Genomic DNA, 11,834 nt, shown 5'->3' with positions numbered 1-11,834 from the left:
TGTAGTCCCCCAGGAAGACTAGCAGATGCTGCTCTGTTCCACTGTAGTCCCCCAGGAAGACTAGCAGATCCTGCTCTGTTCCACTGTAGTCCCCCAGGAGGACTAGCAGATCCTGCTCTGTTCCACTGTAGTCCCCCAGGAAGACTAGCAGATCCTGCTCTGTTCCCCTGTAGTCCCCCAGGAGGACTAGCAGATCCTGCTCTGTTCCACTGTAGTCCCCCAGGAAGACTAGCAGATCCTGCTCTGTTCCACTGTAGTCCCCCAGGAAGACTAGCAGATCCTGCTCTGTTTCACTGTAGTCCCCCAGGAAGGAAGACTAGCAGATCCTGCTCTGACCCATCTCCCCATAATCTGATAATCACTCTTCTTCCAGTTCACCTTAGCTGATACCACCCCCTCAAACAACACTAAAGCCCTGCTAACCTCTTCTACATCTCCCTCCCCTTTAACAAACACTGTTACATCATCAGCATACAGTAAGCTGACAATAAAACCAACTCTCCACCTACTGCCCCTAGAACTGACAACCCCTGCAGCCTCTCGCTCAGCCTACACAGGTTCTCTGTGTAAACAGTAGAGACGATCAGAGAGTGGACACCTCTGCCAAATCCCTCTTCTAACTGGGACTGGTCGGTTCAGGACAATAACTTGACCCATGATCTAAATCCGTTACCCAGGCCAAACACTTCAAGCACCGTGAAATGTCCTTCTTGTAAGCTCCAAAGCAAACATTGGAGTAATATCAACGTCGCACAACATTTTTACAAGGTAGAATAAAAACATGAGAAATAGAAATAAGAAGAAGACGAGAAAGTTAAAACCTATTTATAGGGTCAGTTCCAATACCATATTTACAATATGCAGGGATACTGGCGTGATAAAGGAAAATATGTACAGTGCATTCAGAAAGGTATTCAGACCCCTTGACTCTTTCCACATTTTGTTACATTACAGTCTTATTCTAAAATGGACAAAATAAAACATTTTCCTTCTCAATCTAGACACATGAAGTGAAAACAGGTTTTTATACATTTTAACAAATGTATAAAAATACTATAACAGAAATACCTTATTTATAAGATTTATAAGATTTCAGACCCTTTGTTATGAGACTTGAAATTGAGCTCAGGTGCATCGTGTTTCCATTGATCATCCTTGAGATGTTTCTACAACTTGATTGGAGTTCACCTGTGGTAAATTCAACTGATTGGGCATGATTTGGAAAGGCACACACCTGTCTATATAAGGTCCCTGTAATGACTCTAATGGGTTGAAGAAGGAGACCAAGGTGCAGCGTGGTAGACCCGCCACAGGAGTCGCTGGTGCGCGATGAGACAAGGATATCCCTACCGGCCAAACTCTCCCTAACCCGGACAACGCTATGCCAATTGTGCGTCGCCCCACGGACCTCCCGGTCGCGGCCGGTTACGACAGAGCCTGGGCGCGAACCCAGAGTCTCTGGTGGCACAGCGCCACCCGGGAGGCCTATATATCCTAGTCTTGCTGCACTAATCCTCCCCTCCACTACCTTCACCAATGTATAGCTCCTCCCTCACTGTTTTCTGTCCCTCCCCACATCTACTAGTCCATGCTATTTCAACATATTGGTTAAGACCACCACCGACTGTGGATGATCTTCCACCCAGTTCCTATTTAGTATGTAATCTGTTGTACAGTTCCAGTGAACCTAACTGGGACTCATCCTGCGATGCTACATCTACACTGATGGGAATATCTGACAGCGAATCAATCTCTTCCTCCATCCTCATCGGGCAGCTCCACGGAATCCGGAGCCTCCCGACTCCCCCCAACCACCTCTCCACCATCCCTCTGTGTGTCTGTAATTACACTGGGCATATCCCCCTGTGTGTCTGTAATTACACGGGGCATATCACCCTGTGTGTCTGTAATTACACCGGGCATATCCCCCTGTGTGCCTGTAATTACACTGGGCATATCCCCCTGCATGTCTGTAATTACACTGGGCATATCACCCTGCGTGTCTGTAATTACACTGGGAACATCACCCTGCGTGTCTGTAATTACACTGGGCATATCACCCTGTGTGTCTGTAATTACACTGGGAACATCACCCTGCGTGTCTGTAATTACACTGGGCATATCACCCTGCATGTCTGTAATTACACTGGGCATATCACCCTGCGTGGCAGTAATTACACTGGACATATCACCCTGCATGTCTGTAATTACACTGGGCATATCACCCTGCGTGGCAGTAATTACACTGGACATATCACCCTGCATGTCTGTAATTACACTGGGCATATCACCCTGCGTGGCAGTAATTACACTGGACATATCACCCTGCATGTCTGTAATTACACTGGGCATATCACCCTGCGTGGCAGTAATTACACTGGGCATATCATTCTCCATTGTCTGTGAGACCAGTGTTTTTATACATGACCCTAAGCACGATGGGATGTTAATTGCTTAATTAACTCAGAAACCACAACTGTGTGGAAGAACCTGTTTTCAATATACTTTGTATCCCTCATTTATTTAAATGTTTCCATTATTTTGGCAGTTACCTGTAGATGTTCGTACAATAACAGACAGGCTGTTTAAAATGGCATCAGCAATCAAAATGTTTACCACACGTTGGTTTTTCACTCCTCTAATTTCCTCACAGTCACTCTAGCTGAGAGCAATGTGGGCCAACAAACTATGTGTGTGTGTATGCGTGTGTGTGTATGCGTGTGTATGTGTGTGTGTGTGTGTGCGCGGCATGTGTTCAGGTTGATGATTATGTGTGTTTGAAGTAGAACATGGGGGGGGCCTGGAAGACAATGCTGAGCCTCTGGATACAATTACAACACAACTGAGCTCATTAAATTGTGTGGAAACCCTCAACCCTCTCTCGCTACAAGCTAGCTGGCACATACAGTACACACGCACGCACGCACACATGCACACACACACACACGCACGCACGCACGCTCGCACGCACACACACACACACACACACACACACACACACACACACACACACACACACACACACACACACACACACACACACACACACACACACACACACACACACACACACACACACACACACACACTCACTCACTCACTCACTCACTCACACACCCTGGCGTATAGCACAGAGCTAGCTAAGGCTCCCCAGGGCGTTAGTCTGTACTTCCACAAGACTTAATGAGATCAATGTGAGAAAGTTACACAGCAAGGACAGAGAATAAGACAGTGTAATGAATTAATAAACCCAGTTTACAGCCTAGTCAGCCAGTTAAAGACACTGTTATTTACATGGGATTCCCAGTCCATTAAATGAGTTCTCTTATACTGTATTAAAGGGACATTGAGATACACAGAGCGTACAAAAGGAGGACACGTTCTCTTTCCGTGACTACGACTGACCAGGTAAATCCAGGTGAAAGCTATGATCCCTTATTGATGTCAGTTGTTAAATCCACTTCAGTCAGTGTAGATGAAGAGGAGGAGACATGTTAAAGAAGGATTTTAAACCTGGACTGTGTAGCTATGTGTGTCATTCAGAGGGTGAACGGGCAAGACAAAATATTTTAGTGCCTTTGAAAGGGGTATGGTAGTAGGTGCCAGGTGTACCGGTTTGTGTCAAGAACTGCAACCTCAACAGTTTCCTGTGTGTATCAAGAATGGTAACACCACACAAAAGACATCTAGCCAACTTGACCCAACTGTGGGAAATATTAGAGTCAACATGACTTTACTAATTGAGGCTGCAACTCCATGTTAGAAAGGTGTTCCTAATGTTTAGTAGACTCAGTACAGATGGGCTCAGGGAGGGGATGTTGTGTTGGTTAGATAGTTGTGGCTCTGCCTCTGCATGTGGTAGTAATAGGATTCTGTATCCAATATTCTTTGGGCCAGATCGGTGCGTTTTGTAAGCAATGTACAGTAATTCAAGTCAGACATTTTCTCAAATGTCAGTGACGCTCCTCAGAACAATGGTGGAATACACAGAGCAGAGGTTCACCATCAAAGGGCACACTGTTGTGTATTCTCCCTACTGAGTTATGTGTCTCCCTGTGAGTTATGTGTGGTAGGGGACTCTATCTTCAATTCTATCTTCTGGGCCAAAACACAACAAGAAGGAAAAGAGAGGGGGAAGAAACTAACTGCATATCTCATCTGTTCTTGGAGGACGTCCAACACTTTCATCTGTCCGTGCTCCACTACATGTGTTCCACCTCTAGCCATCGCAATCAATAGCCATCACAGACACGTGGAGGCCCCTGGCCTATCAGAGTCAATGAACAGAGACAGACTACGAGCTCTCTGTGCCAAGACAGGAGACAGCTCAGTATCATGGAGATAAAGCTATTGGACCTGGGCCAGAGTGATCTCATGGTAAATAACGCCTGAACAAGTTTTAGTGACTGTCAACATGTGATGAGAATATTACGAACAGAATAGAATCAGCTTGATATTAATAATTTAAATAGCGTGCAATTTTCTGTGACTGGGAAGTCGAACATATTTAATCAACCAAAGCATATTGCTAGAATATCAGGATATCACAATAATATTATGACTTTGTAGTTTATACATCTCCTTAGAAACCTCCTGGCACGTCTTCTACAGTAGCTACTAAGACATAAAGGACTCCTGACACCTATCCTACCTTGTTGTTTGTTGGCAGCAGCCTTCTGTCCAGGGGAGTAGAATGCAGACAGGGCACTGAGGGAACTGACCAGCTGGCTCTGGATGGAGCTCATCTTAGACGGCCCTGACTTCCCTGCTGATTTGCCCGTTGAAGGCTTCCCCTGCCCGGCTACAAGCTTCTGGGTGCTGGGGCTGGAGGTCTCCTGCTTGTCCGGCTTCTCTTGGCTGCTACCCAGCTGGGCCCACTGCTCGTTAATCAGCCCTGTGAGGCGTGTTACTACCTGGCCTAATGCTGGGTTGGAGCCCCGACGAGGGTCCTGGGTCTGAGGCTGGGCCTGGGGCTGCACAGACTCCTTCTGACCCGGTTGAGGCTGGGTCTGGCTGGAAGAGGGGGTGGGTGCTGCTATTGGGCTCTCTGGGACTACGGGAGTTTCTTTCACCACACTAACAGTGTGGACCAGGGGACAGAGACAGGGGAAAGGGACTTCTGTGACCACACTCTCTTCTGTGACCACACTCTCTTCTGTGACCACACTCTCTTCTGTGACTGCATTGTCTTCTGTGACCACACTCTCTTCTGGGACCACACTCTCTTCTGTGACCACACTCTCCTCTGTGACCGCATTGTCATCTGTGACCACACTCTCTTCTGTGACCACACTCTCAATGACCATACCCTCTGTGGTCATACTCTGTTTAAGCACACTTTCAGTCATTGTAATTTGTTCAACTGCATTCTCTACTACCACTTCTTGTCTCTTTGTTACCATTCTTTCTGTGTCAACATTTTCGGTGACCACATTCTCTGTGACCATACTTTCTGTGTCCACACATTCTATAATCACAAAACCTTCTTCAGTTACTGCACTCTCAGTGGTATACCCATTTTTGACAGCACTTGCTGCGACCTCAATTTCTGCTCCAGAAATTTCTGTGACCGCACTTTCTATGGCTGCACTTACTATAGCTGCACTTTCTATCTCTATAGCTCTATGTGGGGTATTGCTAGTCTCACCTCTGTCTCTCTCTGTCTCTGTTTGCTGGTCTGCACTCTGTGCTGCCTCTGTCTCTGTCACCTGGTCCACTGTACTCACTCTCTCTGTCTCTGTCCCCCGGTCCATGCTATTAGCCCTGTGTCTTGCTGGTCTCACTGGACGTACAGGTGCTGTCTGTGTCTCTGTCAGCTGGTTCATAGTATCCACTGTCTCTTTCCCATGGTCTACACTGACTCCTGCCTGTATTTGTGTCTCTCTACATTGGTCCACACTGTTAGCCCTGTGTCTTGCTGGTCTCACTGGACGTACAGGTGCTGTGTCTGTCATCTGGTCCACACTGACTACTGTCTGTGTCTCTGTCCCCTGGTCTAATCTGTCTCCAGGCGATGCCTCTGCCACCTGGTTTACAGTGTCCATTTTCTCTGTCTCTGTCACCTGGTTTACAGTGTCCACTCTCTCTGTCTCTGTCCCCTGATCCACACTGTTGCCCCTTGGTCTGACTGGGCATGCAATAATCATCTCTGTCTCGGCCACCTGGTTCACCACTTCCACTCTCTCTGTCTCTGTCCCCTGATCCACACTGTTGCCCCTTGGTCTGACTGGGCATGCAATAATCATCTCTGGCTCGGCCACCTGGTTCACCACTTCCACTCTCTCTGTCTCTGTCCCCTGATCCACACTGTTGCCCCTTGGTCTGACTGGGCATGCAATAATCATCTCTGTCTCGGCCACCTGTTTCACCGCTTCCACTCTCTCCGTCTCTGTCCCCTGGTCCACACTGTTGCCCCTTGGTCTGACTGGGCATGCAATAATCATCTCTGGCTCGGCCACCTGGTTCACCACTTCCACTCTCTCTGTCTCTGTCCCCTGATCCACACTGTTGCCCCTTGGTCTGACTGGGCATGCAATAATCATCTCTGGCTCGGCCACCTGGTTCACCGCTTCCACTCTCTCCGTCTCTGTCCCCTGGTCCACACTGTTAGCTCTCTCTCTGATTAAACATATCACTATCCTCTCTGTATCAGTCTCCTGCTCCACCACATCAGCCCTCTCTGACTCTGTCCCCTGGTTTATAATGACCACTCTCTCGGTCTCTGTCTGCTGGTCCACACTGGTCCTCCTACTTGTATGTCTCTCCCCACACACCACCTCCTTTCCCTCTCTCCCTCCCTCGCTTAGCTGAAGTATCCTCTCCTGCTTCATCCTGTTGTCCTCTACCTGTTGTCTGAGGAGACTGTTGGTTTCCTCCAGCTCTTCACTAGCCTGACTTAACTTAGCCTCTAGTGTTACTAGCTTAGCCTGGAGCTGTTCGATGCTGAGGAGATCCCCCTCACCACTGACTCCCTCTATGACTTGCACAATCACTCCTCTCTCTGAAGGTTCTGGTGCTTTCTGTACTGTAACGTCCTCTGATAGCTCTGCTGTTTTCTCTAATGGATTCACTAATGCCTCTCTTTGTCGGTCTGGTCCCTCTGATGCCTGTGCTGCTTCTGCTTCTGCTTCTTGTGCAGTACTTCTTAAGGATTCCTGTTGTGTTTCTGTCTCTGACGCAGTGCTTTCCCCTCTCCCGGTATCAACTACTGCTCCAGACCCTGGCGGCTGAGGATCAATGATCTGAGCCGGAGAGGGCGAGGCACGTTGTGGGGGGGGTGGAGCCTGGGGCTTGGTTTGGGCCTGCAGCCTGAGGATCAGATGCTCTCTCTCCTCCCTCAGTGAGCAGATCTGGGACTTGAGCTCTGGGATGGTCCTCACCATATCCTCCAGCTCTCTGACCCTCTTCAGGGCCGCAGTGATCTGCTGGTGCAGCCCCGACCTGTCCTGGGGCACAGCGCGGAATACGTTCTCAGATGAGCCGTTCTCGGTTCTCTCGTCCCCGGACTCGGAGGCCTTCCTGTGAGGGATGGTAATGGGCATGCTGGATGTCCGGAGGAGGTTGGGCCTCCCCAGGGGCTTCTCGGCTGACACACCAGCCCCTGCCTCCTCCCTGGGCCTGGCCGGGGATAAGCCACTCCCCTGCACCCTGCTGCTCTGGCTCTGCCCCCCCGCCATACCACTGCCTCCATCACTGGCTCTAAAATCCAAGAACTGCTGGACCTCTGTGACTCTGCCCCGGGGCTTGGGTCCCAGAGTAGAGGTAGAAGACCAGGTGTCCTTGGGGGCCGATCGTGCCCCATGCCCAGGCAGGCTGAAGTTCCTGGGCAGGGTGCTGAACTTAGGAGGACCCCTGGCCTTGCGCTGGATGTGGACCCGCTTGATGGTGTTGCCTTTCTCGATGTCGTCCACATATTTGAGGAAGTCGAGGTCCAGGTGGAAGCCGTAGGGGGTCTCTACGGAGTAGGGCAGCTGCTTCTTCTGACCCCCACCTCCACTCTCTCCTCCGGCCTTAGGGTAGCCATTGGCTAAAATATGAAGAGAGGGTTTTTTAGTATTCACACTGATTCCCATGCATTCAGGGATTTGTTGTAGAGTACTCTCCGACCATAGAAGAGAAAGCAAAACATGAAGCACATCCCAGTATCCCATTAGTTGATAATACACTACAACCTGTGTATATATTGATATGTATATGATAGGGTTGCTAGGAATAGTATATGAGAGGGTTGATATGGATAGTCTATGATAGGGTTGATAGGGATAGTCTATGACAGGGTTGATAGGGATAGTATATGATAGGGTCGATAGGGATAGTCTTTGATAGGGTTGATAGGGATAGTCTATGATAGGGTTGAGTGGGATAGTATATTACAGGGTTGATAGGGATAGTCTATGACAGGGATGGTCTATGACAGGGTTGATAGAGATAGTATATGATAGGGTTGATAGGGACAGTATATGACAGGGTTGATATGGATAGTCTATGATAGGGTTGACAGGGACAGTATGATAGGGTTGGTAGAGATATTCTATGATAGGGTTGATAGGGATAGTATATGACAGGGTTGATAGGGATAGTCTATGACAGGGATGGTCTATGATAGGGTTGATAGAGATATAATATGATAGGGTTGATAGGGATAGTTTATGATAGGGTTGATATGGATAGTATATGATAGGGTCGATAGGGATAGTATATGACAGGGTTGATTGGAATAGTTTATGATAGGGTTGATAGGGATAGTATATGACAGGGTTGATAGAGATATTATATGACAGGGTTGATAGGGATAGTCTTTGATGGGGTTGATAGGGATAGTATATGATAGGGTTGATTGGAATAGTTTATGATAGGGTTGATAGGGATAGTATATGACAGGGTTGATAGAGATATTATATGATAGGGTTGATAGGGATAGTATATGACAGGGTTGATAGGGATAGTCTTTGATGGGGTTGATAGGGATAGTATATGAAAGGGTTGATAGGGATAGTATATGATAGGGTTGATAGGGATAGTCCATGATAGGGTTGATGGGGATAGTATATGATAGGGTTGATTGGGATAGACTATGATAGGGTTGATAGGGATAGTCTATGACAGGGTTGATAAGGATAGTATATGACAGGGTTGATAGGGATAGTCTATGATAGGGTTGATTGGTATAGTCTATGACAGGGTTGATAGGGATAGTCTATGATAGGGTTGATATGGATAGCATATGATAGAGTTGATAGGAATAGCATATGATAGGGTTGATAGGGATGGTATATGACAGGGTTGATAGGGATAGTATATGACAGGGTTGATAGGGATAGTATATGATAGGGTTGATAGGGATAGTATATGATAGGGTCGATAGGGATAGTCTTTGATAGGGCTGATAGGGATAGTATATGATAGGGTTGATAGGGATAGTCTATGATAGGGTTGATAGGGATATTCTATGATAGGGTTGATTGGGATAGTCTATGATAGGGTTGATAGGGACAGTATGATAGGGTTGGTAGTGATAGTCTATGATAGGGTTGATAGGGATAGTATATGACAGGGATGGTCTATGATAGGGTTGATAGGGATAGTCTATGATAGGGATAGTCTATGAAGGGGTTGATAGGGATAGTATATGATAGGGTTGATTGGAATAGTCTATGACAGGGTTTATAGGGATAGTATATGACAGGGTTGATAGGGATAGTATATGATAGGGTTGATTGGAATAGTTTATGATAGGGTAGATAGGGATAGTATATGACAGGTTTGATAGAGATATTATATGACAGGGTTGATAGGGATAGTCTTTGATGGGGTTGATAGGGATAGTATATGATAGGGTTGATTGGAATAGTTTATGATAGGGTTGATAGGGATAGTATATGACAGGGTTGATAGAGATATTATATGATAGGGTTGATAGGGATAGTATATGACAGGGTTGATAGGGATAGTCTTTGATGGGGTTGATAGGGATAGTATATGAAAGGGTTGATAGGGATAGTATATGATAGGGTTGATAGGGATAGTCCATGATAGGGTTGATTGGGATAGACTATGACAGGGTTGATAGGGATAGTCTATGACAGGGTCGATATGGATAGTATATTGCAGGGTTGATAGGGATAGTATATGATAGGTTTGATTGGAATAGTATATGATAGGGTTGATATGGATAGTATATGACAGGGTTGACAGGGATAGTATATGATAGGTTTGATTGGAATAGTATATGATAGGGTTGATATGGATAGTACATGACAGGGTTGATAGGGATAGTATATGATAGGGTTGATAGGGATAGTCTATGACAGGGTTGATAGGGATAATATATGACAGGGTTGATTGGGATAGTCTATGATAGGGTTGATTGGAATAGTTTATGATAGGGTTGATAGGATAGTATATGACAGGGTTGATAGAGATATTGTATGATAGGATTGATAGGGATAGTATTTGACAGGGTTGATAGGGATAGTCTTTGACAGGGTTGATAGGGATAGTCGATTATAGGGTTGATAGGGATCGTCTATGATAGGTTTGATAGGGATAGTATATGATAGGGTTGATAGGGATAGTCTTTGATGGGGTTGATATGAATAGTATATGATAGGGTTGATTGGGATAGTATTTGACAGGGTTGATAGGGATAGTCTATGATAGGGTTGATTGGTATAGTCTATGATAGGGTTGATAGGGATAGTCTTTGATAGGGTTGATATGGATAGTATATGATATGGTTGATTGGGATAGTCTATGATAGGGATAGTATTTGACAGGGTTGATAGGGATAGTCCATGATAGGGTTGATAGGGATAGTCTATGATAGGGTTGATTGGTATAGTCTATGACAGGGTTGATAGGGATAGTCTATGATAGGGTTGATATGGATAGCATATGATAGAGTTGATAGGAATAGTATATGATAGGGTTGATAGGGATAGTATATGACAGGGTTGATAGGGATAGTATATGACAGGGTTGATAGGGATAGTATATGATAGGGTTGATAGGGATAGTATATGATAGGGTCGATAGGGATAGTCTTTGATAGGGCTGATAGGGATAGTATATGATAGGGTTGATAGGGATAGTCTATGATAGGGTTGATAGGGATATTCTATGATAGGGTTGATTGGGATAGTCTATGATAGGGTTGATAGGGACAGTATGATAGGGTTGGTAGTGATAGTCTATGATAGGGTTGATAGGGATAGTATATGACAGGGATGGTCTATGATAGGGTTGATAGGGATAGTCTATGATAGGGATAGTCTATGAAGGGGTTGATAGGGATAGTATATGATAGGGTTGATTGGAATAGTCTATGACAGGGTTTATAGGGATAGTATATGACAGGGTTGATAGGGATAGTATATGATAGGGTTGATATGGATAGTCTTTGATAGGGTTGATAGGGATAGTCTATGATCGGGTTGATAGGGATAGTCTAAGATAGGGTTGATATGGATAGTATATGACAGGGTTGATAGGGATAGTATATGACAGGGTTGATAGGGATAGTATATGATAGGGTTGATAGGGATAGTATATGACAGGGTCGATAGGGATAGTATATGGCAGGGTTGATAGGGATAGTATATGATAGGGTTGATAGGGATAGTATATTGATAGGGTTGATAGGGATAGGGATAGTATATGATAGGGTTGATAGGGATAGTATATGACAGGGTTGATAGGGATAGTATATGGCATTGATAGATATTATATGATAGGGTTGATAGGGATAGTATATGACAGGGTTGATAGGGATAGCCTATGACAGGGTTGATAGGGATAGTATATGGCAGGGTTGATAGGGATAGTCTATGATAGGG

The 11,834-nt window shown here is 45.8% G+C and overlaps 1 protein-coding gene across 4 annotated transcripts in view; it reads right to left on the bottom strand.

Annotated features, from left to right (window-relative positions):
• Positions 1 to 11,834, bottom strand: part of kank4 (KN motif and ankyrin repeat domains 4) — a 137,532-nt gene that overhangs the window by 30,528 nt on the left and 95,170 nt on the right. For all 4 annotated transcript variants that reach the window (XM_042322393.1, XM_042322394.1, XM_042322396.1 and 1 more), the window contains one exon: positions 4,652 to 8,026. In XM_042322393.1, coding sequence (XP_042178327.1) covers positions 4,652 to 8,026 — 3,375 coding nt within the window. The remainder of the gene's footprint in view (positions 1 to 4,651; positions 8,027 to 11,834) is intronic.

Source organism: Oncorhynchus tshawytscha, linkage group LG05, assembly GCF_018296145.1.
Source record: "Oncorhynchus tshawytscha isolate Ot180627B linkage group LG05, Otsh_v2.0, whole genome shotgun sequence".
Lineage (NCBI taxonomy): Eukaryota > Metazoa > Chordata > Actinopteri > Salmoniformes > Salmonidae > Oncorhynchus > Oncorhynchus tshawytscha.
The sequence above is the reverse complement of the archived record's forward strand: the minus strand, read 5'-3'. Positions and strand labels throughout refer to the sequence as shown.